At 44.0% G+C, this 24,639-nt stretch overlaps 1 protein-coding gene across 2 annotated transcripts; it reads right to left on the reverse strand.

Moving 5' to 3' along the window:
• On the reverse strand, positions 1 to 23,517 carry jak2b (Janus kinase 2b). 2 transcript variants are annotated; one of them, XR_014553092.1, is made up of 25 exons: positions 23,083 to 23,517; positions 19,203 to 19,433; positions 18,088 to 18,211; positions 17,844 to 17,961; positions 16,456 to 16,601; positions 14,902 to 15,193; positions 14,367 to 14,486; positions 13,981 to 14,138; positions 12,924 to 13,035; positions 12,176 to 12,362; positions 11,701 to 11,825; positions 11,094 to 11,228; positions 9,551 to 9,638; positions 6,530 to 6,657; positions 6,271 to 6,409; positions 5,751 to 5,902; positions 5,439 to 5,589; positions 4,307 to 4,443; positions 3,707 to 3,896; positions 3,157 to 3,281; positions 2,804 to 2,976; positions 2,182 to 2,299; positions 1,596 to 1,709; positions 634 to 1,471; positions 1 to 584 (listed from the first exon to the last, which is right to left on the reverse strand). XR_014553092.1 is itself a non-coding variant. In XM_083644360.1 (24 exons), the coding sequence occupies exons 2-24, from the start codon at positions 19,417 to 19,419 to the stop codon at positions 1,364 to 1,366; spliced, it is 3,357 nt and encodes a 1,118-aa protein (XP_083500486.1). In that variant the 5' UTR covers positions 19,420 to 19,433; positions 23,083 to 23,517; the 3' UTR covers positions 1 to 1,363. The 2 variants fall into 2 exon arrangements, 1 of the variants encoding a protein (XP_083500486.1); XM_083644360.1 differs by having other exon boundaries at positions 1 to 1,471.
• Between the last annotated feature and the right edge of the window lie 1,122 nt (positions 23,518 to 24,639).

Consider the following 24,639-nt stretch of genomic DNA (forward strand, 5'->3'; position numbering starts at 1 on the left):
ACTGTTCTCACAATGAAAAAAATGAAAAAACAATACTGGATTCTTAAATCACCTCTGTATGTACTTCATTTACACTGACTGCATGCTGGCAGCTCAAATATAGTTTGTACTATATTTTAATTTTATAAAATTATAAAATCTTCTGGACATTATGTACACAAACATATGTATATACACATACATAAAAAAAAAAAACTCAGCAGTATTAGTCCATTATGACGATGGCGAGAGCTAGCCCTGCTAGCTGTTTGTATGGACACACACACACTCTCACACATACACACGGAGACCTTGTTTGACACAAACGGTTTGTATGGAGAGACACACACACACACACACACACACACACACACACACACACACACACACACACAGTTTGACACAAACGGTTTGTATGGACACACACACACACACACCTTGTTTGACACAAACGGTTTGTATGGACACACACACACACAGTTTGTATGGACAAACACACACACACACACACCTTGTTTGACACAAACGGTGTGTATGGACACACACACACACACACACACCTTGTTTGACACAAACGGTTTGTATGGACACACACACACACACACCTTGTTTGACACAAACGGTTTGTATGGACACACATACACACACACACACACACACAGTTTGTATGGACAAACACAAACACACACACACACACGGAGACATTGCTGACACAGTTGTCTCTAGCTTTAGCCCTGGCAGTAGACAGTTCAGAGTCTCTACAAACTCTTGAAGCCTTTTTTTTCTTTTCTTAATTGATCCAGGAAGTTTGACTGAGCACCTACGCTCTTTGTCAGCAACGCCCGGATTCACACAATTACACGCATCCAAACCAATGTCTTCTACTATTGGCCACGGAGCAGCTCCACTACTAGTAAAAGTGGGCATTGAATGCCTTGCTCAAAGGCACCTCGGCGGTAGTTGTTTAGCCGGTTCCCGGATCGGAACCGCCACTCTTCCGGTCACAAGCCGCTTGCTTGTCTGAGCTGGGGGACTGTTGCCACAGCCACAGGCACACAGAGAAGAACCCTTGATTTGGTTTGTGTCCCTTTGCCACAAACAGCCAAGTGAACGCAGGCTATAAAAGTGTGTCTGTGGAAGAGGAGGGGGGCACTTTGGCTGCGTTCTCTTCACAGCTCCTTGCTGTCCCTGAACAGGTCCACGCGCAGGTCTTCACAGCTCCTTGCTGTCCCTGAACAGGTCCACGCGCAGGTCTTCACAGCTCCTTGCTGTCCCTGAACAGGTCCACGCGCAGGTCTTCACAGCTCCTTGCTGTCCCTGAACAGGTCCACGCGCAGGTCTTCACAGCTCCTTGCTGTCCCTGAACAGGTCCACGCGCAGGTCTTCACAGCTCCTTGCTGTCCCTGAACAGGTCCACGCGCAGGGCCAGCTCGTTGAAAGAGGGACGTGAGCCGGGGTCGTCGTCCCAACACTCCTGCATGATCTCGTGCATCTGGGAGGAAAACTGTGGTTACTAACATGACTGTAGTATTGGGCTGGTAAAGTATTCACACTAAAGGGCTTTTCACACTACACTTAGCCGGGGTTAAGTGAGTATCTTTAGCCTGGTCCCGTACCTCTGTAGGACAGCCCAGGGGCTGAGGCAGCCTGCTGCCTGACTTGAGGAGCTCAATGAGATGGTAGACGATCAGCTGGCCCTGCTTGTCATTCCCCATCATGGCCATGAAAACCTGGAGGAGGAGGAGAGAGGAAAGCTGGTCATGTGTGACATACTGTTAGCATGAACTAGTATCCATTCTATGTGGGAAGTACAATGAAAATTGCTTGGATCAAAGTTGCTAATATTGTCCGATAATAAAAATGGCTTCCAACTAAGCAGGTAAATGTGCTTGGTGTCTAAACTACTTAACGATATGATGTGATATAATTATGATATGACGATCAAGGCGCAAAAACAATGTAACATGTACCAACTCGACACAGAAATGTAATTCTCAGCAAATCAAAAACTGTCCGAAATATGTCATTAATTACGCATTTGTTGTAGTCTTCCTCTTTGCTAATAAATCCATTATTTTCGCACATTAAGAAAACGCTATTTTCTTAATACTCAAAACACCTAGTCTTAGCGAACAACAATGAACTTAAACGGACAAAAGAAGGAAAGAGAATGACGTGTGTGTGTGTGTGTGTGTGACTCACAGCAGGGGGGCTGCAGTTCTTGTCGCTGTGAGTGAACAGCTCATAGAGGACCACTCCAAAGCTCCAGACGTCTGACGCCACAGAGAACTTGCTCTCAGTCAACGACTCGGGGGCATACCTACACAACAACAACAACGACGACGACAACAGCAAACAAACATACTCAATTCAGTACCAGGGCAGGTATCACGGATTTGATTTCACAATTAAAGCAAAAACAAACGAAAACAACACTAGGTATCCACCCAGTGATTGCTGGGCCTTTCTGCTGTATGGTTAATGTTAATGTTTTTTTTGTTTTTTTTTACAGCAGGCACAGTTTAGCGGGCATGAAGCCACACCTCCAGACATGAAGCCACACCTCCAGGCATGAAGCCACACCTCCAGGCATCCACACTAACTGTTAAACATCAGGGCAATGCATGGCACTGTGCCAACTGCCCAGAGACGAGAGAGAAAGTGACATGATGAAACATTTTCAGCACTGTGCTACATTTACTACAGAGAGAGAAAAGGCCTCATCGAAAAATGCAGAGGTCTGAAAAAGTGACTAAAGGAGATATGAATTTGCCCATTCAATTCTGGCCGTCGGGCGTAAGAGCACATAAGTGGGACGTCTCACCAGAATATGGGGCTCTCTCCTGGCTCCTTGACCATGTAGTACTCCTTGTCCTGAGGGAGAACTTTGGTGAGGCCAAAGTCCCCGATCTTCACCCTCAGCTCACTCTCCACAAGGACGTTTCTCGTTGCCAGGTCTCTGTGGATGTACCGCTTGCTCGACAGGTACTCCATTCCCTGTAGAAACACAGGAAATGAAGATACTGTTATTAAACTTTGCTCCAGCGGTTTTTCATCAGTAACACAACTTGATGATTGTGGCGGCACATTCCTAGGGTGACTTGGATGAACTTCAGACACCACTCAAAGCTACCAAACCTGCCAACGGAACAAACGAGCACATAGAGCACATTGTACCTTGCAGATCTGAGCGGTGTAGTGCCCAAGCTTCTTGTGGTCGATCCTGTCCTTGTTTTTCATCAGATAGTCTCGCAGGCTTCCAAAGGGCAGATACTCCATGATCAGACGGAGATTACGTCGGCCTGAAAGGAATGCAAAAAACAAGCGAGTCACGCTCTGGACCCAGGAACTTCTCTCACTGATTACATCACAGTCACACCACTCATTTAATTTGTATTTATTTGAATGGGGACAGATAACAGATACACGTACATGTAACGTTTACCGAAACATCAAACAACAAAGAACTTAAAAAAAACTTTTTATTTTATTTTATTTAAACCCGCATTTGTTTTAACCTTTTGGTCCGAGTGAAATGTTATCCCATCTCTCCCGTTTCTAAATATATCTGAACCGTTTGGTTTGAACAAGTAAAACTATTTTTATAAGCATTTTCCTAAAATGTCTATGGGAAAATAAATGGCGGATGAAAATCTCTGGTACAGTGCTGAAGCAGGAAGTGACGTTCCACTTTGGCTCTCTATAATAGTGGTCAACTACACAGTACCTGCGCTGTAGCACACGCCTTTGTACTTGACGATGTTCTCGTGCTGCAGAGACCTGAGGATGTCAATCTCCCGCTCAAAGTCGCGGATGTGCTCGGCGGTGCTGTGCTGGAGCTTCTTCACCGCCACCACCTCGCCCGTGTTGTCCTGCAGAGGGTCGTACCGACACATCTCCACACTGCCAAAGTTTCCCTGATGGACGAGAGCAACAGAATGAGACGATGTTACGCTCAATGTTGTTTGATTCTTTTTTTAAATGTCTGTAAGTAAATCGCCAGCAAATAGCTGCCAAGATGACTAGATAGATTGACAAAATAACATTTTGGGCCAAGGCCGCCGCTGAGTTATGAGGAGCAATGTTGAGCAAACAGGCTGGATTGAAAATTTGAGAATGATTCTCAAGACTTACCTCCGTCTTTCAAATTAACAATGATAACGTTATGGGACAGACACTTCGCATAGTTACTAAACACCACAAAACCACTGCCTCAAAAATGACCAGAGGACGAAGTTGAAGGCAAATGAGTGGTCCTACTCCTTGTTAGGTGATTGAACACTTTCTGTATTTTTCCCTACTGGTCTGTTACCTACTGGTCTGTTACCTTGCCCAACTGCTGCAGGAATATGAGGTGCCTCTCTTCAAACTGGGCCGGCTCTTGGCTCTCCAGGCCCCCGGTCACACAGCCGGAGCCCACCATTCTGTTCGGCACGATGTCACTCTCCACGATCAACTCGTAGTCTGAGGACACAAAAAGACTGTTGTGACAGCTCAGAATGTGACAGCTCAGAAACTAAAATGAACTAAAACGACACCAATCGATGAAGAGATTTAAAGCCACTTTTTTTGGTTGTTTAAACTTTTGAGACAAGCTGAAAAAAGGTTCCCTCAAGTCATTCTGGCCTCGGTCATAAAAACCTAAAATGCTCGTTTCTCTCCTGTTCCGTTTTGAAAGCAACTGTAGGTTTGGTGATGATTGTTTGTTGCTGTATTGTACATTCCTAAACCTAAGTCAAATCACAAAAAGGCAAACGGATTCACGCAACACCACTAAACTTGATAGAAAGTTTGGCGGAGGTATGAACTTGACCAGGTTCCCTCTCATTTTTGACATGTTTTTGGAGATGGATATCATGACGAATAGGCTGAAAACATTTCAGATTCCACCCTGGTGTGACTAGATCCCCCCCCCCGTCTGTCACAGTGGCTAGTTAGCTAGCTGCTTGTCTCACTGAGTGAGAGGTGTACACACTAACCTGGTGTGAAGAGGCTGTGGAGGTCAGGTGAGAGGTGTACACACTAACCTGGTGTGAAGAGGCTGTGGAGGTCAGGTGAGAGGTGTACACACTAACCTGGTGTGAAGAGGCTGTGGAGGTCAGGTGAGAGGTGTACACACTAACCTGGTGTGAAGAGGCTGTGGAGGTCAGGTGAGAGGTGGACACACTAACCTGGTGTGAAGAGGCTGTGGAGGTCAGGTGAGAGGTGTACACACTAACCTGGTGTGAAGAGGCTGTGGAGGTCAGGTGAGAGGTGTACACACTAACCTGGTGTGAAGAGGCTGTGGAGGTCAGGTGAGAGGTGTACACACTAACCTGGTGTGAAGAGGCTGTGGAGGTCAGGTGAGAGGTGGACACACTAACCTGGTGTGAAGAGGCTGTGGAGGTCAGGTGAGAGGTGGACACACTAACCTGGTGTGAAGAGGCTGTGGAGGTCAGGTGAGAGGTGTACACACTAACCTGGTGTGAAGAGGCTGTGGAGGTCACGGATCACGGCGCGAAATGTGGGCCTGAATGTCGGCTCGTAGTCCATGCAGCTGGTAATCAGATTGGCGAGTTCGGTCCATTTTGGGGCGGGCAGCTGATGGCGGTCCACGTAAAACATACATTTCTGTGACACAGGGAAAAAAAGACAAAGTGTTGGACGAGGTCGCTGAGGAACAAGAGTGTATTTTCTCTTTCACTTTCCTTGTCCATCTAAGCCTCTCTAGGGATTCAAACTAGCAACTTTCCGGTTAGAAGCCCGCCTCTCAAACCTCTAGGCTGCCTCACCTTAGAGTTGTCCAGCATCGCTAAGGGTTTCTCCCCTCCGCTGCAGATCTCCCACAGTGTGGTGCCAAAGCTCCACTTGTCTCCAGCCAGGCTCAGGTTGGCGGGGTCCTCGATGCACTCGGGGGGCACCCAGGGGATCCGCTCGATCAGGACTGATTACAAACAAAACAAGGCAACCCGCTGTGATTGGAGTGATTTGGTGATTTATGGCAAAATTAGGGTTTTGTATTCACTACATCGTCACCCAACTACAATCTTTGCTGCACTATACCTTGTATGTTTATTTTGCATTTAGCAATAACATTCACTCACTGAGACCTACACCCCCCGAAACCTGTGTATTCATCCTCTGTATTCAACCGAACTACACAATAAAAAGCCATACCATGGCCATACCATGGATACATTAATGACAAAGATAATACAGTGTACCTTTGTTAAATGGGCAACTATTGCCCCCTTCTGACGAAAGATGGGTATTGCTGCCATGCTGTTGAGCAGAGGCAGGACGGTAACTCACTCTCTTTGGGCAGCACGGTGATGCTGATGCCAGGGTCGCTGAGTTTAATGAAGGGCGGGTTCCCGGTCGTCCGATCCTCCTCCCTGATCAGGAGGATGTTTTTGGCACAGACGTTCCCATGGGCAAGGTTCTTCTCCTCCTACAGATACAGAAAGGGAGAGGATCAGTCTGTAATGCACGCATGTGGCTGAAAACGATGTGCAGTGTTCTAGGGAAGGATCCTGTTCACAGCACTGCTCAGTTATACAAGAAGTCGTACCAGGAAGTTCATGGCCCAGGCCAGCTGCTTAGCCACCTCCAGCTTCCACAGGATGTTTATGGAGTTCTTCTTCTTCTTCAGGTAGGTGTCCAGCGAGCCGAACTTCACGTACTCCTGCACCATGATGTCTGAAAGCATTGTTCAGTTGGGGTTCAACACAATCCGTGGAGCTAGGGATTACAACCAAAGTCTTCACTGACAAATGCAGTGACATCACTGGTCCACAACTTCACTCAAATCAACTATCAATAACTGTCAAGCTAAATTAATGACCTTCAGAACGGTTTAGTTTTCGGATGTGTGAGATCATGTGCAAAATAAATCAGCATTGTTTTTTTTGGGTGAAATTCCCCTTTAAGTAACATATCAACTTCACATACTCCTGCACCATCATGTCTGCCACATAATCTAAGGCAGAGGTTCCCAAACTTTTCCGTCCAAGTACCACTACGTACCGAACCAAATTTCCCAGGGACCACTTCCACTGCGTATACCGACCCCCACCACCCGCCATGAAATAAAATAAGCTGATTTAACCATGCAATAGCAGCAGAAGGGGGTTGTGTGTGCTGTGTGACAGTGGAGAAGGGGGTTGTGTGTGCTGTGTGACAGCGACATCAAAGTACGTTTTTTCCAGTTGAGAGAGTAGCCTGTTAAGCCTAAATTAGCCTATCGACATTAATAATAGGTCCAACTGAGCATGACTCATTGCAGGAAATTGAGTACGCTGGAGATGAATTGATGTCCTCGATTTGCTGACCGGTGACGTTTGTTGCCATTTTTATGGCCTTTTGGTCTGTATACAGTAGCTAATTTCTCCATTCATGACAACGTATGGGGGGGGGGGGGGGGGGGATTTTTATATAACTCACCCATACAAGAACAGGCCGATGTATGGAAGTCTATGGGAAAATGACCCTACTTCTCACTTGATTTATTATTACCTCAGTAAAAATGTTCCTAATGAGTTTATCGCTAGTTTCAAGTCTTCTTCAATACAGCTTGATGTTCATTTTGTAAAATAAAAGATGATTAAAAAAACACTATGCTTTGGGGCGAGACCGACAGAGTGCTTGTCCAGTGATCGTGCAGCTCGACGATCACAGACCAAATAGCAGGTCTGGTGCGCTGCTAAAAAAAGACAATGGGCCCTTTCTCAATATGGGTTCTTCTGTTCTTGCGTCCCTGTGAAACATCATCAGTCACGGCCAAAGTACTGTTCCAATTCCAATACAGAGTTCACTTGTGAACTTTGTACTGCAACAGTATTTGGGCTGCGACTGATGACGTTGCACAGGAACACTAGAACCCATATTGAGAAAGGGCCCAAAAGAAGATGGCGATGTCAAAATGCCAAATTCCAGCCTTCAAAAATGGGAGACCACAAAACAATGGGTGACATCACGGTGGCTACGTCCATATTTTCATAGTCTATTTTGAAATGTTAAAACCTTTTTTTATTTGGTGTTCAGGCTACTTTTTTTTTTTTTACAATACATTCAGGTGGTGTCTCATCATAGACGCGTGGTCAATGGGTCAGCATGAGGGAAATCCTCCTGTTCTCCCCATTCAGCAGAGTTAGCATATAGCTGCTAGCCCAGCCCAGGCAGACAGGATCGGGGATTCAACCCCCGCAGTAAACGCACATTTGAACAGACCTTTATGTACCTGCTCTTGAATCCCCAATCCTGTAGTGTAGAGCTGCAGCACCTTCCGCTGGTGAGTCAGCCCATTGATATATATATATGAAGGGGGGTTTCCCCCACCGTCCTACTGACACAACGATACCAGAAGTAAGGTTTTGTGGGCGTTCCTACACAGACCGACTGTATCTATTGGAGAATGTAAGAATCACTTTAGTTCTACAACAATAAGTAAAAAAAAAAATTCATTTCCATCTAATTTTTTGTCAAAGCCATAATTGAGGCACTGGAGACGGGCTCGGAGCCACAGGTGGCCTCCTGCTGTTCTACAAAACCCATCAGTTAAAAATAACCGCTATTCATTTCCATCTCATTTTTTGTCAAAGCCACATGGAGCCAGTGGAGCGGGGCACTGCAGGGTGCCCACCCCTGTTAATAAGCTTTTGTCATGATGGTGTCATGATGTCAGGAGTCGACTGTGCTTCCTAACAATCTGAAGCAGCCTCTGCCCCCCTGCGGCTCAGAGCACTGATTAAAGCATGGGCCATGGTGGGCTATTCTTAGCAGGATTACAATAGCCTGCTGAAGAAACCCTATTACCTGCCATGCTCTCGCATCACCTCATAAGACTTTCCCTATTCACCTTATGTTCAGACCTTACAGTGTCTCTATTCACCTTATGTTTCAGATCTTACAGTGGGCCAAATTCTTCCGGAATTCCGGAATTCTTCCTTAACACTTCCGGCGGTCACGGCGCAAAATAAGAGTTGTTTTTGGAGCGGACAGTGAAGGGGATAAAATAAAGAACGTAGCCTACTACTTTGAGCCGGTACACAGCAAGCAAGCGAGTATCCACTGTTAGCCAGGTCAGATAACGTTATCGTCGACAATGACGAGCACTTTCTTGTAAAACATACCTGGACTCCAACAAAGAAAGCTTCAGATAGTTTTCTCTCCTCCGAGTTGCGCTCGAGCCACTAACGTCAATAAGACCGCAGACGTTAACGTAATTCGCTGGAATGCGAGACTTAACGAGCCATTTGCCATTTGCTTTTATTTGGTATGTTACAATACAATTGGCTAAATTATTAGTTAATTCAGAGTTAGATGATATTGGAGCAGCCGCCATTTTATTTTATTTTATTTTTAGCCGGAAGTTTTGATACGGCCACACAACCGGGTCAAATGGGCGTGGCTACATAAGGTGAATAGAACATGGTGACTGGAGTATGTGTGTGTGTGTGTGTGTGCGCACACACATCTGAAGGGCTAGTTCTCACCATCCCCTCTTCCCCTGTCACTATGAGGAAATGCACGTGGACTGTGTGTATTACTGGTATGTGTTTGTGTCTCTAAGGCCATGTTTAGGTTCACTTACTCTCTTCTCCGCAGACACACACACCGTAGGTAAGCACCAGATGCTTATGGGACAACTGGCTCATCATGCTGGCAGCTTCAAAGAAAGACTGTAGGGAAGGAGAGAAGATTAATTATAATTATTAAATTTGTATATATATATATATATATAATTTTTAAGAATTATTTATTATTTTTTGATGGCATGAATGATTGGGAAACCTCACCCCAAAACTGACACAGCAATCAAACACTATTTCTCCCCCCCCCCCCCCCCCCCCCCCCATTTTCTCCCCAATTGTACTTGGCCAATTTTCCCCCCACTGCTGCCCTGGTCGCTGCTCCACCCTCTGCCGATCTGGGGAGAGCCGTAGACTAGCACCATGCTTCCTCCAAGACATGTGCAGTTCAAACACTATTTGAGGAGGACTAACAGCTACAGGTGCACAGAAAAACACCATCAAACTTCACATAAAACAAGTCATGACCCCAACCACAATTTGCTCCAGTGGAGGCAGGAAAAACAGGAAGTGTGTCCATTTTGGGGGGGAAATAGTTGGTGGAAATGTATTGACATCCAATCACGACACCCAAAATAAATCCAAAACAAACATTGACTTGGCGGGCTGTTAATTTACCTGGGCAGCCCGCCCAAATATGATCACCGTATGTGAACCCTAAAAATACTTCTACACAATGGCTGGTTAGTTGCCAACGTGGCTGCTGGTAAAGTAGCAAAGCACAGAAGCATCACTGGTAAAGTAGCAAAGCACAGAAGCATCACTGCCTGAATTTAAACGCATTTGGCTGTTGTTCATTTCTCAGTCTGATAACAGTGTCAGCAGTAAAGCCCAGTTTACACGACAACGCTCCCTGCATAAAATGGCACATTTTTGTTGCATTTTGTCTTTCCGTTTCCATGACAACGGTGTTATTGGGGCCTGAAATGGCAAAGAAGGGATACCAGGCTCCAGATTATTTGATAATGCCACCCTTACTGTCGCCATGAAACGTGGCAAAATTCTTGTGAAGACTACGACGACATGGCCCCACTTCACACAGGAACTGAAGAGAACTAAGAACTGAAAGCAAAGGGGATCCAACTAGCCTATCAATATAGCCTTAATGGCACAATGGTGCATTCAACAAACTATCGTGACATCAGAGTTGCTCAAAATACATAATGGGCGATAAGTGCCCACTATTAACGTTAGTTCGTGCATAATATTAATTGTTTCCGTGGTGTTGAGTTGCAAAGTTACACCGTCCACCTGCTGGCTTGGCATGCATACTACAGCGTTTTCAATCGTAGCTCGTATAAACGCGGGAACCAAAGGCCAGAACGCAACGGCAGTTTAATGCAGAGACCGCTGTCGTCTCAACGTGGCCTAAATCAGACATTTATTGTATGATGAAGATGTTGTTCTTTACTTCCTTTAACCAACAATGTCTTTTATTTGGTGCATTTGATTAATATCCAATTCTTTGCAGATGCAATGTCCCCTTTAGGAAAGAATAAAGTTGAACTTGTCCAATGATAAAGCAACAGATTTTTTTTTACAGACCTCAGAATAATTCCTGTGGGCCTGGTCCAGGACCTTCATGACGACGTCCGTTTGGTGCAGGAGCCCATAGTCTCCCAGCTCCTTGCGGACTCCTTTGAAGAGCTTGGTAAATGTCCCCTGACCTAGACTCTCCATCTGAAAGGACAACAAAAACACATGTCAACTTCTGTGTTGGCAGAATAAACACCATGGATCATACCTGTCAACATTTGGGCTTTGAAAATAAGGGAGATGTTCTTAAGGGAGATTTTCCATGACCCCCACCTGACCATCATTATTATCGGTTCCAGAGATCTACCAACTAGCATGGAACCTTGAAAAATACATGGTTGTTGCCCAACCTACTTCTGGTCAGGAATGGATAAATATTCTCTCCAGTGTCTAAATATAGATATTCAGCTTCTCCCCCCCCCCCCCCCCCCTCCCCTCTTTTTTTGTTGGCGTCTGATCAGGCACAGACCAGGACAACAAAATGGCCCTGGACTTATTTTTTCCGGTGAAGTTTAAGAATCCATTTGCTCGGGACCGCTTGCAACCCTCTAAAGGAGCCCTGGTGTTACCCAGATCCCACGTTCAGAACCACTGGTCTTGAGCATGCAACGCTTACAAATTCCAGATCTTCTTTCCTGATCTTGTGGAACACCATTTGGCTGACGTTGTGTCGATGTAACGATGGAGACAGAGGCACTTCGGAGGCCTTGTTGCTCCTGCACACCAGAAGGCAGGACTTTTCTGTTGGTGAAAACAAAATGATACAATTGATACAGTCTCAAAGCAAAAATCAGTTTTTGGAAACTGCCATTTAAGTCAGCAGGATATTAGCAAGAAAATAAATTCATACTGTGATTTATTTTGTCGCATACTGCTGCAATAGTGACATGAATTGTAAAACATGTAAAGACGATTGTTCTATAATCATGTGTGTGTGTCTGTTTCATTATGTGGAAAATATGCTGATGTACTTTCGACTTCATTTGTTAGCCTTTTTTTTTTTTTATGGATTTTCATTTCACACAATCTGTGCCAACATCTACTCAGCTCAGAAAATCATGCAGGATCAGTCTAAATTCTGGTAGTTTTACCTTTGGATTTGGGTGGGCAGCACTTGTGGAATTGGAAAGTGACACCATCAGAACGTACGGTTTCCTTCTGGTAGCAGCTGAGCAGTTCCTGTAGACTGCTGAAGTTCCTTTTGGTTCCACTGAGGTTGAATTCCCCGCTGGACGACCTGGTTATCTGGCAGTGCTTGTACTCCACAGCATCGTACACCTAGCAGACACACAGTGAAAATGGAGTCAAGTCTCAGTCATGTGGAGTAATATATCAATGCCAACACTTTGACTTTGACCCTGACACCAGTCCAGGCGGTATCGATTCTACGAAGATACCACTAAACAATAAGACAGCATGAAATCCCACATAAATCCACTAATTATACAAGCAGTCATTGATAGTACTTCTGCAGCAGGAGCAGAAACTTTGAAGCGTAGAGTAGGATGCACCCCTACCCTCTCATGCTACAAACTGACACCTCGTGCTACACTGACAGACACACGTGTCATGTATAGAAGTGGCTGCACCGCTTAAAAACACAGGGGTAGGGTACAGAGCACATGCCTGTGCCATCATGGATCACGATATTCTGGTAAAATGTAAGTCAGCCTTAATCTGTATGTAATGTAAATTAAGCTTTTCCAAGGATTTGCATGAAGATAATCGAGGTTTAAAAGAAATTTCAGGGTGACTAACTTTCTCTTCTTTACTCCATATAGTCAGATCACATGTGTGCAACAGGGAAAATCAGAAAATACAGGTGTGCACATTACATACCCCAACAGGGAAAGTGAGAAAATACTTGTTGAAGTCCTTGGGGCTACATCGCAAAATGTACAATCCCGGTTTGTTCCCAGACTTATGTAGTCGGTTGATGGCAAACTCCATTCTACAAAATAAAACACACAGCACAAAACACATGAGTGCTTTACAGCCAATGCTGCTTATCTGATCTGTAATAATACTCATCTCACTGGTTACTCAGCAGCAACATTTACAGCAAACAAGAGGTGTGGTAAAGATAATATATTTAAAGTGCACCACATTAACATATTGACTCCCTGTCCATATAATATATGTTGCGATTGTTTTTATGTGCTTTCATTGTGTTTGAATGCCATGCATATTCATTGGGGTGTATTCTGTGTTTTTTATTGTGTTTTTATGATGCATTTCAATTGTAAGCCCCGTCTGTAAACCACATTTCAAGACAATAAAGTTTTAAAGATTTGAACCGAGTTGACTTTGGCAGATGGCGAGCAACGAGGGGCCTGTCTCACAATGTTTGGAGAGTTGCTACCAACAGTTACAGAGGACATACACACATTGGAAGAGTGACAACAAATAAAATCAATAATTGCAATATTACCGCCTCCGTGCTTGGCAATCAATGAAATTACCCCCCACCTTTATAGTGTAACTTGAGGACCCCCACCACCACACAAAAAATAGATTTTCTTTTGTCTTGTTGCAGAGGAAGAAGCAATAACTTTAAAGCTTGAATTAAACATTACATGTGTTGTCGCTCTTCCAACATGTTGGTTTGTCCCTAGCAAACATTGTTATCCACACACCAGACCTTCTGGGACAGGCTTCTTATTAATCGGGGGCCCTGTTCTAACATTTATAACTTGCAGGAAAGAATCAAAAGAAGGAGGAGGGGAACTGGAATCCATCAGCCACACACACAAAAAAGTTAATTTCCTGCCTTGACACCAACCTCATCAATATAAAAACCAGAAGCTTCATGACTACTTTTGAGCCCGTGGTCATAGCAATTCATACGAATAACCCCCCCAAAAAAATGGCCGTATTTCTTCTGGACTGTACTCACGAGATGGGGCCGTGGCAATGAGACGTGATGGCCTCCACCAGCCTGGGAGATGCCACCTCCTTACAGAGGTAATGGTGGGCGTCTGTAGTGAGCCGGTAGTAGCCATCGATGAGGGACACAAAGGACAGGGCTTCAGCCAGGCTGGGGAACTCCAGCTCCTGAGATGGAAGAAGAACAACAGAACACGGGATTCAGTCGCACATAAACATAGTGCCAACTTCCACCGTTCTCCACCTATCTCCCAATTGTGAACGTAAACAAACACCATATTAAATTCCTCTTGTTGCATAAGCCAACAGGTTGGGAAGTTACCTTAAGTTGACGTTAAGTTTCTTTTCCTAAGTTACAACAGTACAGATTGAGATTCACATTAAGCTAAGTATTACCAGATTCTTGCCATCTTGCTTGTTGATGGTGACCACCCGGCTCTCCACAGCGCCCTCCTTGCTGGCCTGTTTGATGCTAACGTCGGTAACATCGTGGAAGTCACACAAGGACTGCAGATCCTGGTGCAAACATCATCATTGATACAAGAATTGAGTTGCAAGACTTTACATTCTGCTTGATCCAAATCTCGTGAAAATCACTTGTGACAAGCTTTGCAGTGATTTTACTGAAGAATCTCTCCACCATTTCTCTCTCTATATGTGTGTGTGTGTGTGTGTGTGTGTGTGTGTGTGTGTGTGTGTGTGTGTGTGTGTGTGTGTGTGTGTGTGTGTGTGTATGCGGTGCGCTCAGCCAGCGCTGCAACATGTGAGTGTGTGTGTGTGTGAGAGAGAGAGCTGCCCCACCCCGCACAGCGCACACACACCAGTACCGATAGCAGAACAGCTAACATTGGAGCTTATTTATACATATATTTGACCCGGGGGCCCGTTTGTTGACGGGTTTGGGTCCACCATCCCTAATCCTGATACTGACCTGCTCATTGTCTTTGTGCCGATCGCGGCACCACTGGATGCCGGAGTCTGCCGCCACCAGGATGGTGAGCTGCCCGCTGGCGGGCTCCCTGACCTGGAAGGTCTCTGTGTAGAAGGCCTTCTCCAGGGTCTCCATGCTGATGAGGTACTTGAGCTTGAGGTCGCGCGCCGTGGCCCGGCACTGACTGAACTGCTGGATGAAGCGCTTGAAGCGGAATCGGATGCGCTTGCGCGTCAAGAAGTTGCAGTCCTGGATCTGAGCCCGCATGTCCTTCGGCAAGAAGGACTTGTAGCTGGAGGTGAGCGAGAGAGAACCGTCATTGAGTTTGGTTAGGAAACATCTGTTTTGTGTGTGGTCAAATATCTGTGAGGCCAATAAAGGAATACCTTACTCATAACATTGCAAAATAGAATTCTGCGTCAGATCGCTGCCGTAGCTATGCCGTAGCTATGCCGTAGCTACACCGTAGCGTGAGTATTTGTGATTCTGCATTGGTGACTATAGCCACTTCTTAACATGCAGTGGAATCCGTATTATAACCAGCTCCTAGCCGGTTGGCCTGCATGTTAAACAACAATTAGCCGGCCTACGCGCACTCCCGCGAGTCCGTATCATATTCATCTCGGTCGCCGGTGTAACATCCGCATAATAGGAAAAGCGGCTGCTGTTAAACACTGGCAGCTCATAATCCCGATCATGTCTGAGTGGGCGGGTGGTGGCACTTCATGTTCACTAGTTTATTAATTAATTGTTTGGTAGAGCATATAGGGATCCCAACGCGCTTCAGCTATGCAGGCAGGCAGGTCCGTGCATCACACCGAGGAGAGGAGAGAGCTTACTGCTGCGCTGCTGATCCATGTCAGAAAAAGTGAGACATAGGCCTAGCCTAACTTTTGTGGGGAGAAATACATTGAAAACTAGTCAGATATGACTTTAATGCCACTTGTAAAATAAATCACCCACAGTGATTGACGACGGTCCGACCACTATTTTGACTGGGCGGCTTTATGTAACAAAGGCGGAAGCGCTCATTTTTGGCAAACTGCCACCCCTCGCGGTCGGAATGGACCCTCGAGTTAAAACGGCACTGAAACACTAGACGCCAGCGTTTTGTCAACACGGAAGTAATAACAGAACTGGGTGGGTGGCCGCCGGTTGGAGAGATGTGCGATAAACGATCCGTTTCCCGTTTCGCCACGTGTGTCGCACAGGGTTTCCCATCGGTCCGAGCACTACCCCACCATGTACTGTTATCGTTTGACTATTGGGGTGTCATATAATGCCATATGGGATGGCATGACACGGAAATAAAAAAATATTCATTCAATCACATTATTATTCAACAGAAGATGTCGTAGTTTTGATGTTCTCTGAAGCTCATGTTCTTGTTAAGGGTCAGAAGGATTACACGGTGGCCATCAGGGACAAAGACCAAAGTATGCATGCAGTATAACCAAGGCATTAAACAGTCGCCGTTTATGTCAGCCCTTACTTACAACTTTAGAAAGAGCGAGGAATCAGATGAAACTTGGCCATTGCTTTTTTTAGTAGTACCTCATAGTGTGATAGATGTCCAACGGCGACATGTGACTCTCTTTGGCTGTCCTCGTCATGTCCAACACGGCCATGCCGAGGCATTCCTCCTGGGCCTCGTGGGAGTTGGAGATCTTCACCAAGCCGTTTACAAAGTCACTCCTCCACTGCACAGAGACAACAGTGACAAAGAAGTTATTATCATCATTGTAGACCAACTCCCTGATCAGGTGTCAAGATTTGCCTGTGGGTTCACTTGTTTGTGTGTTTTTGTGTATACTAACTTGCGTTCACGTGTGTGAATATATGCCTTCCGATGTGTGCTGTCTCTCTGTGTGTGTACATGTTACTCTGTGTATATATTATACATGCGATGCATAATAGTTTAGGCACAAACATGTAACGTGCTCTCAATTAAATTAAGGCAACGTTGTGTTTTTGATTCTGTGTTAGATCAGTTATACTCCAGCTGGTGAATGCAGGAACGTTTTCAGAGAAGTGTTTCTCTTTGCCGGTCACGATAAACTCTCTCTATCACAAACAACCGAAGCATAGCCCTGGATTCGCCTGAGAAGAAGTCAACGTGTCCTTAACAAAGAAAAACAACTGAGCTGTTGATGGGTTAGAGCACTTTGTAATTTCTGAAAACACCCTCCCAGGGCTGGAGGGGCTGGAGGCCAAACATTCTAACACAGTGGTTCTCAAACTTTTTTGGCTTCAGTACCCCATTTCCCTGATTTCTGAATCCAGGTACCCCCTGTACCTGACTCCAACATTATGCTTAGACAATTGCAAGAGAAAACTATAGTATATAATGCAATGAATGATAACCCACCTTTTGAAGCATATAACATTACAAAATACGGTAAGAAATTGAGTTGTAATTAGTGCCTCCTGAGCGGATTTATTTTCATGATTTATTCTTACATTTTTCCATTTTCCCCTTTCTCTCAAGTACCCCCTGTAGTACCTTAATGTACCCCTAGGCCTAGGGGTATGCGTACCCCAGTTTGGGAACCACTGTTCTAGTAAAACTAAATGACATGTGAGTTCACGTGACCGGCTGGTTTACCAAGCTAGTTTGTCGGGTGAAGGCAAGGAGAACGAATCCGGCACAATGATTGGTCAAACTCTGCTTTTCGGCAGGCTAGGCACTGCTGCCTATAGCTGCTACCTCTTGCTGTTAAGACTTGAGTACTACACGTACACAAGTGAACTCAAAGGCGTCACCAGCTTTTTACATGATACCACGCTGTGAATGATACCGCCACACTTTTTTCTGACGCCCAATTTTTCTGTTTTCCGATGTCCAATCCACAAAGCTATTACAAAATGCATTTTTGTTAAACCGTGAGTCAGTATATTTAATATAGGGACATAGGTATATACCGGTATGCCGAAGTCTTTACCTGAGAGAAGAGGTATGCCATGACAAAGTCATCGAGGACAGGACTTTCTGACCCCTTGGTGACCCCATATCGATAAGCCCGGGACGCCCCACCACTGTACCAGCCAGGGAAGTAATACCTGTGGTATCCAGTAAGAAAGGAAATGCAGTGATGAGTTGAGGACATTTCATTGTCTCCTCCAGAGATGTGATATGGGAGAAAAATACCCAGAGAAACAGTGTAGATGTAGAATAATATGGGCTACCTTATTCTAAAAAAGACATCTTCAGAGGCCACTTCATCAAGCTGGAACATGTGGTTGGGTGAGAACCACAGGCCGTCTCGCTCTCGGAAAAGACCAAAGAGGCTGTAGTAGAGAGGCGATATGCCTAAGGCAGACAAGAGGATGAAAGGACATTAAAGCTTCTTTCTGTTGCATGCTTTCTGTTGCAAAATTAAGTGATAAAAAATCAATGTGATAAATGATGAAAATGTTTGTAAATTGGAAAGACAAGACTGAAAATGTATGGTGTGAATATAAAAACAGTGATCTCATCACAGTGTTTTTTCAATTCACATTCATTTTCATCACCTCTAAATGTATCCTTTATTTTGTGACTTACACCTTCTTATAAATGATAAATGGCATTGTTGAATGTGATAAATGATGGATTCACAGCGTTATCATCGCATTGAATTTGATCATTTATCACAGCGATTTTTTACCATTTGATTTTTTTAAACTGTCACCCATCATACCTTCTAAACAGAACAGAATGATATGTTATTAGCTTGTTCCAAACCCATTTCTCTTATAATGAAGTACAGCATTCCTACAGGTAGAATGATCATTTAGGCACAACTAAGAGGAAGACATACGGTACACAGTAATAAACCATGCCTCAGGACACACATTAGAAATCTATTTGTTTCCAGTACTGACACAGTTGAACAAAAGGTCAATAAAGATTGGCTAAAATGTCAAGTCGTGTTTTGTTTATCATCAAACAAACATGCCGGCTGGTCTAGTCCCCCCCCCCCCCCCCCCCATTGGCCTTCTCTGTGTAATAGTAGCATTACAGTGTGTGCTTTTATTGACTCTTAAAATGTGCTAAATCCACCAAGCAAAGCAAGGCAACCGTATTTTTTGCTTATCCTTAGGAAGAATAAATGAAAGGTAGACAGACTGGAAATAAAGCGTGATGTTATGCTCGCTTTTTACAATGAGCGACCCAACGATTTTTCTGCAGATGGGTTTCACTGTGGCCTCTTGATAATCTTATCTTGGGACCTATGCAAGACAAGTTACAGCAAAAACTGATGAAATGGGGGGGGGGGGTGCGGGTGCTTTCCACAGTGTTGAAGAGCTCCTGTACTCACTGCACGCCATGGCTGCCTTCATACACAGCTCCTCGGCAACATAGTTCCCAGGCGCGTAGCTGAGAGGGCTGCAGTCGGCTGCTCCCTGGCTGCTGCTGGAGTAGAAATGAAGCCGGAGGACACTGCCGGCTGGCCTGGACTCCCGATGGGCAGTCCCATTCTGGTGCACCGGGGGGCAGGTGGGACTCGTAGTGTCCATGGCAGGCATACAGGCCATCAACAATGTAGTGCCTTTAATCAATTCAAAACACGTCGTCAGCAGGACAAAACGATAATTTGTTTTTAGTCAACTGTGGTCAATTCAATGTTATGATCAGCATTAGGGTAGACACTTATTTGATGTCACAGTGTGATGTTCGGTCTAACGACCTTCATCAGATTCTTCTTGTTAAGAAGGATCTGATGAAGGTCATTGGACCGAAACGTTATTCTTTCCGTTAAATAAACCTCTACTTGCAAGTGGAGACAGTGTGCGGGAGTTCTCTTTTCTTTGGATTGTGGTAAAATAGATTAAAATAGATTAAGTATAATGGAGGAGTTTTAGAGTAAACTCCACTTTATTTCATTAATATTCGAACTCGACCTTGGTTCCTCCCCCTTGCTGTTTAAATACTGTGTTCTGTTCACCGTTTGCTCTGGGAGTCTGCTGTAAACAAGAAATGCTTAACAGAGCTCCCACGTGTGATTCAGAATAAATCAGAAACAAGAGAAGCAATAGTGTTATTTATTTAGTAGGTTACCTAATTTAGGTAAGATATTATATTGCTCCTACATTTACCATCTACCTTTTCCCCCTCTTGTCTGCCATTTTATTTTTACTGTCTTGTTTAATGCTTGTAACGAAGGTCCAGAAGGAAGCATTTCATTGCCATTTCTGTGCTGTGCACATAATGACAAATACATACTGTATAGCCTCCACATGAAATTACTGCTATCTAGTAGGGCTGTGAATCTTCACTGGCCTCACGATTCGATTACGATTCATCATCTGTCAACGATTCGATTCGATTCCACGATGCATCACGATGCATCTCGATACAGCTCCAACAGTATTGCAGCTCCAAGTATCAAATCCTCAATTTTCTGTATTATTACTGCACATGACTACTTTTTCATCAATTAATACAAGCAGTCAGATAAATATCAAGTCCCTTTTTTTACTTAGAAAGTGCTTTAAAATCTGAATGTCAACAGAAATGTAAACAAACGATTCAACGATTCATCTGTCAACGATTCGATTCACACGTCCGCATCGCGATGCATGGATTATACGATTAATTTTGACACCCCTACTATCTAGCTTAAATGAAAGTCTTGCATAAAGCTGCCGTACAGAGGAGACCACTGTCTGGACACAAGTTATAAAATCTGAAAATAGAACTCCCAAATTGTGCTCCTCTCCGTGGGGAGTTGTGCGGTACAGTCTGGAAGCACTGGGGGCAATCTATCACTTATCACTGTCAGCCATGGCTTGACAGTGATAAGTGATAGAAGATTGCCCTGCTGTAGCATTTTTAAAAACATATTTTTAATTGGAAAGAATAGAAAAACCCCATTTAGAACACTAAATGAGCAAGACATATTTTTATTCAGTGTTCATAAATAGAAATCCCTTAGCCCAGACAGGAGCTATTCTGTCCTAATCTCTTTGTTTAGGAGTGGCATGTGAAACTGCAGTGCTGACATTAGTCAGTGTAATGCTTCCTTTAATATTTCCTTTCTCACGAGCAAATATGCTGACTTTGTGCCAAATTCCTAGGGTCTACTTCACCTTTTTGACATTTTGACAAACAGTCCACCAAGCACAATTTCAACTTTTTTAAATTTGCTTGTACTGATCATTAAAGCCAAGACTTTATTTTTATTTTTATGAGACGCTAAAAGATGACATTTATTGGAGTAAGTCCAGCTTGGTGAAATGACGAGTGAAGCTAAACAATTGGTAGATCATACGTATTGTAAGTCTTGTATTTTGGACCTGGCCAGTGAGCAAAGAAAGATTAAACTCACAAATTCTGGGGTGCAGTTCGGTGTAACGCAGGGGTTTTCAAAGTCTGAGACTGTGAGCCTCCCCTCAGACGCTGACACTTGGACAAAGCCCCCCTCCCTCCATCATGATTATGTTATTTGATCCCATTGCCCTCAACAATTGAGCCAAGATAGCCTGAGATTGCTGTTGACATACTCAACATGACATCAAATACAGAAAAAAGGTCTGTCTGAAGGCATGCATTTGTTTCTGACTCTGGGAATGTGGGAAAAACAGTAAAATCCCCCCCCTGCCTGTATCTCTGAACTATCTCTTTAACCAAATCACATACATTTAGGCTATTCTATGCCATGGGACCTCCTTTTGAAAACGTATGTCATATTTTTTCCACTACCATTCACTGAGCTGAAACTGTTTCAAGCCCCGCCCTGGGGAGGCCTGCCTCCCACTTTGAAAACCCCCGGTGTAACGTCTTCTCCCACATAAAGTGAAAAAGAGGAAATGGCAACTATTGTCACTAGAGGGTTGAATCAATTCTGCTTCTGCAATATTAAAAATAAGAACAATTGTCTACCCTTACTTTGAATATCTGGTTGCACATTAGGCCTGCACGATATGAGGAAAATCTGCAATGTGCGATAACATTGTTCAATATAGCGATGACGATACGACTTGCGATAAATAAACTAATATTAAAGTACCGGTATGCATTTTAGCTATACAGCTCCTATGTCTTTCTGCTTTAATAATGCTAACATAGACCCCAAACATAGCCTATGCCCACTGAATAAAGAAATGAAATACACACTGACTCGCACTGTTGCAAGGGAAAGGTGTACGCTGGATTTACAACACCATACAAAATGATCAGATGCTGAGTGGGAATGCCTGACGCATGTAAATAAAACCACTTTGGTTATTCATTGCGTTTCAGGCAATCTTTGCGATGTGTTTATTGCGCATGTTCATATTGTGATGACGATGAAAATACAATTAATTGTGCAGCCCTATGCACATGGACAACTTTTTCAGATTTTAAGTATTATAGGAGCATGCAGATACAGTAAAAAGGTAGTACTGCCAAGTTACAGGGGGGGGAATCCTACATTTTCAACTTCGTATGCACTCATCCTCACACAGTAGCATAGCCATGGATGCATTTTCTGCCTCTAGAACATTTACTATCAGACGAACATTAGACCACTTTTATGTTTTGTTGAAACACTCATCAGAAAAAGTACATCGTAAACCAGGAGTTCATATGAGTAAGTTCATATGAGAGTCGTGGGTTTAACAACTTTAGCACAATCTAACCTCACTATGGACCATTCAAAAAAATATAGCTGCATGTGAAGCAATTAACGTTACAATTGAATTGTGCGTGTGTGACGTTAATACATTGCTTTGCTGTTTATGTGACCCTAAACTGGACATTTTATAGAAGACCGTTTTAGAATTGACGAAATTAAGTTACAGACACAGTAGGAAAAGTAATCATCACCGGACCTCTGAGGAAAAGTATGACATGACTGTCTATCTTCCAAAATATTGTAATATTGTAAACTAACCGCTATGCAAAAAGATGACAGACACGTCATGGAAAGATGAGTGGCCACTGGCCACAAAGAGCCTCGTTGTCATTTCAAGTTGCATGTTCTCGAATAGATCCAGTCAAACAATCAGCAACTAAGCCAGCAGTAACGTTACAAACTTTACCAAGGCCGAGATCTTGCTGGCTAATGTTAGCCCTCACACACACACACCATATATGACCGTTATGCAAAGACATTTAGCTTCTTCGCTAACTAACAGTGTATGTTGTTACATGTACGTGTTAAAACATTAACTGGATAAAGCTGTCAAGAAATTAATTCAGTGAAAACAACTTACTTTTGGTCGACTAGCCAAACCTGCAGCTAGCTTCTGCAAGCTTGCTAGGCCAGCGCTGCAGCCAGGACGACCAAGGCGTTTGACAGCTACGGCCAGGTAACGTTAACGTTACTCCTGCGTCAATCCACTTTTATTGGCAACTTATCTCTTAGTGTTTTTATTTCCATTCAACACTCAGCTTGCTAACCTGCTACATGTCGATGCTACATACCTCTGGCTAGACTACCAATCTCTCAGTCCGTAGCATACTTTGCTATTCCCTGCAGCAACTTGCTAGACGTCTCGTCTGTCTTATCAATCTCTAGCTAGTAGCTAGTAACTTGCTATTGCTTGCTAGCTAAAAACACATTGTGCGCGGTTGGAACTTTTTTCAAAAGACAAACCATTGATGATCAGATGACGTCTAGCTGTACAGCATTGTTTAGCCGTGATTGCACGACGAGAGTAACGCAAATGACAACTTGCCAGCTGTAACGCAACTCTGACAGGGCTAGTGTCTAGTCTGCCAACAGCAACTGCTGTGCTACTGCTACACATAACACCCTGCCTCCCCTGTGCCTCGCCCACCATGCAAATGCTGCATTCAGGTGCTGGTCGAAACCTCGTAATTATGACCACAGTGCGCATGACCGACCCAATTATTTGATATCTAAATTTTTCTAGATAGCCGAGTTGCTGAGATGATGGAAAGCTTCATAGAAGCTGTATCAACAACTGAGGTGGGTGCATATTATGATGTATTTTTTCCGTGATATGTTATTGTTTGCCTTTATTATAGTATACCTCTTGATTTCTAAAAACAAAACAAGAGTAGGCTATTCAAAAAAGACGAGAAAATGCAATCCTTATGTTCACAGTATTTTATGGTGTTACTTAAGGTCAACCTCATTTAGCATAACCATATCTAGTATATAACTATAACCCCTGTTTTTGTATCTGTCGTTATATCGCTTTATGCTTATTTTATCAGCACCTCCAGTCTTTTTAATGTGTTCTTCCTTGCATTTGTTCCTCGTTGTGAAGCACTTTGTAACTTTGGTTTGCTCTACAATCCGTGTATGGATTTCTATAAATAAAGATTATTATTACGATTATAGGCAATTATTATATAGCCTAACCAATAGCCTGACAAGTTAAAAGGTAGGTTACTTCTTATGGATCATATAAAGCAAAAATAGCAGAAATAACATGATGAAGTTACTTGAACGTGTTAACATAAATGAGAAAACCCGAACAGACGGCAAAAGGTCCGGATTTTTGAATTAGGTAATTAGGGACATTAAATGGGCAAAATGGCTAATTAGTGGACAAAATGAGTGAACACAGAATCAGCACCATGGAGAGCTCCGTTCATGAGCTACTGATGGAGCTCACCTCAGCGGAGTCAGAATCACCCCAGGCAATAAAAGTCCAGTGGAGGGAGGAGAGGCTGCATGCCAACTCTGTGAGAGAGGCCTGACTAAACGGCCAGTGATTGTGTGCTCCAACGGGTGTCAGAACTATACGATTAGTCTTAAATCACTATTCATTTCACAATAGACTAAAGGGGCGGTATCT

This window comes from Poromitra crassiceps (assembly GCF_964638095.1).
Source record: "Poromitra crassiceps genome assembly, chromosome: 10".
NCBI classification, from domain to species: Eukaryota; Metazoa; Chordata; class Actinopteri; order Beryciformes; family Melamphaidae; genus Poromitra; species Poromitra crassiceps.

What these genes read in the sequence shown, in the direction of transcription:
- jak2b (XM_083644360.1), bottom strand. Translation starts at nt 19,419, where the DNA reads ATGGCCTGTATGCCTGCCATGGACACTACGAGTCCCACCTGCCCCCCG. An exon ending in TTCTCACTTTCCCTGTTGGG is followed by an intron (nt 12,363 to 12,923) that starts GTATGTAATGTG and finishes TGTGTCTGCTAG; the next exon opens with GTGTACGATGCTGTGGAGTA. An exon ending in CCCACAGGAATTATTCTGAG is followed by an intron (nt 9,639 to 11,093) that starts GTCTGTAAAAAA and finishes CCTTCCCTACAG; the next exon opens with TCTTTCTTTGAAGCTGCCAG.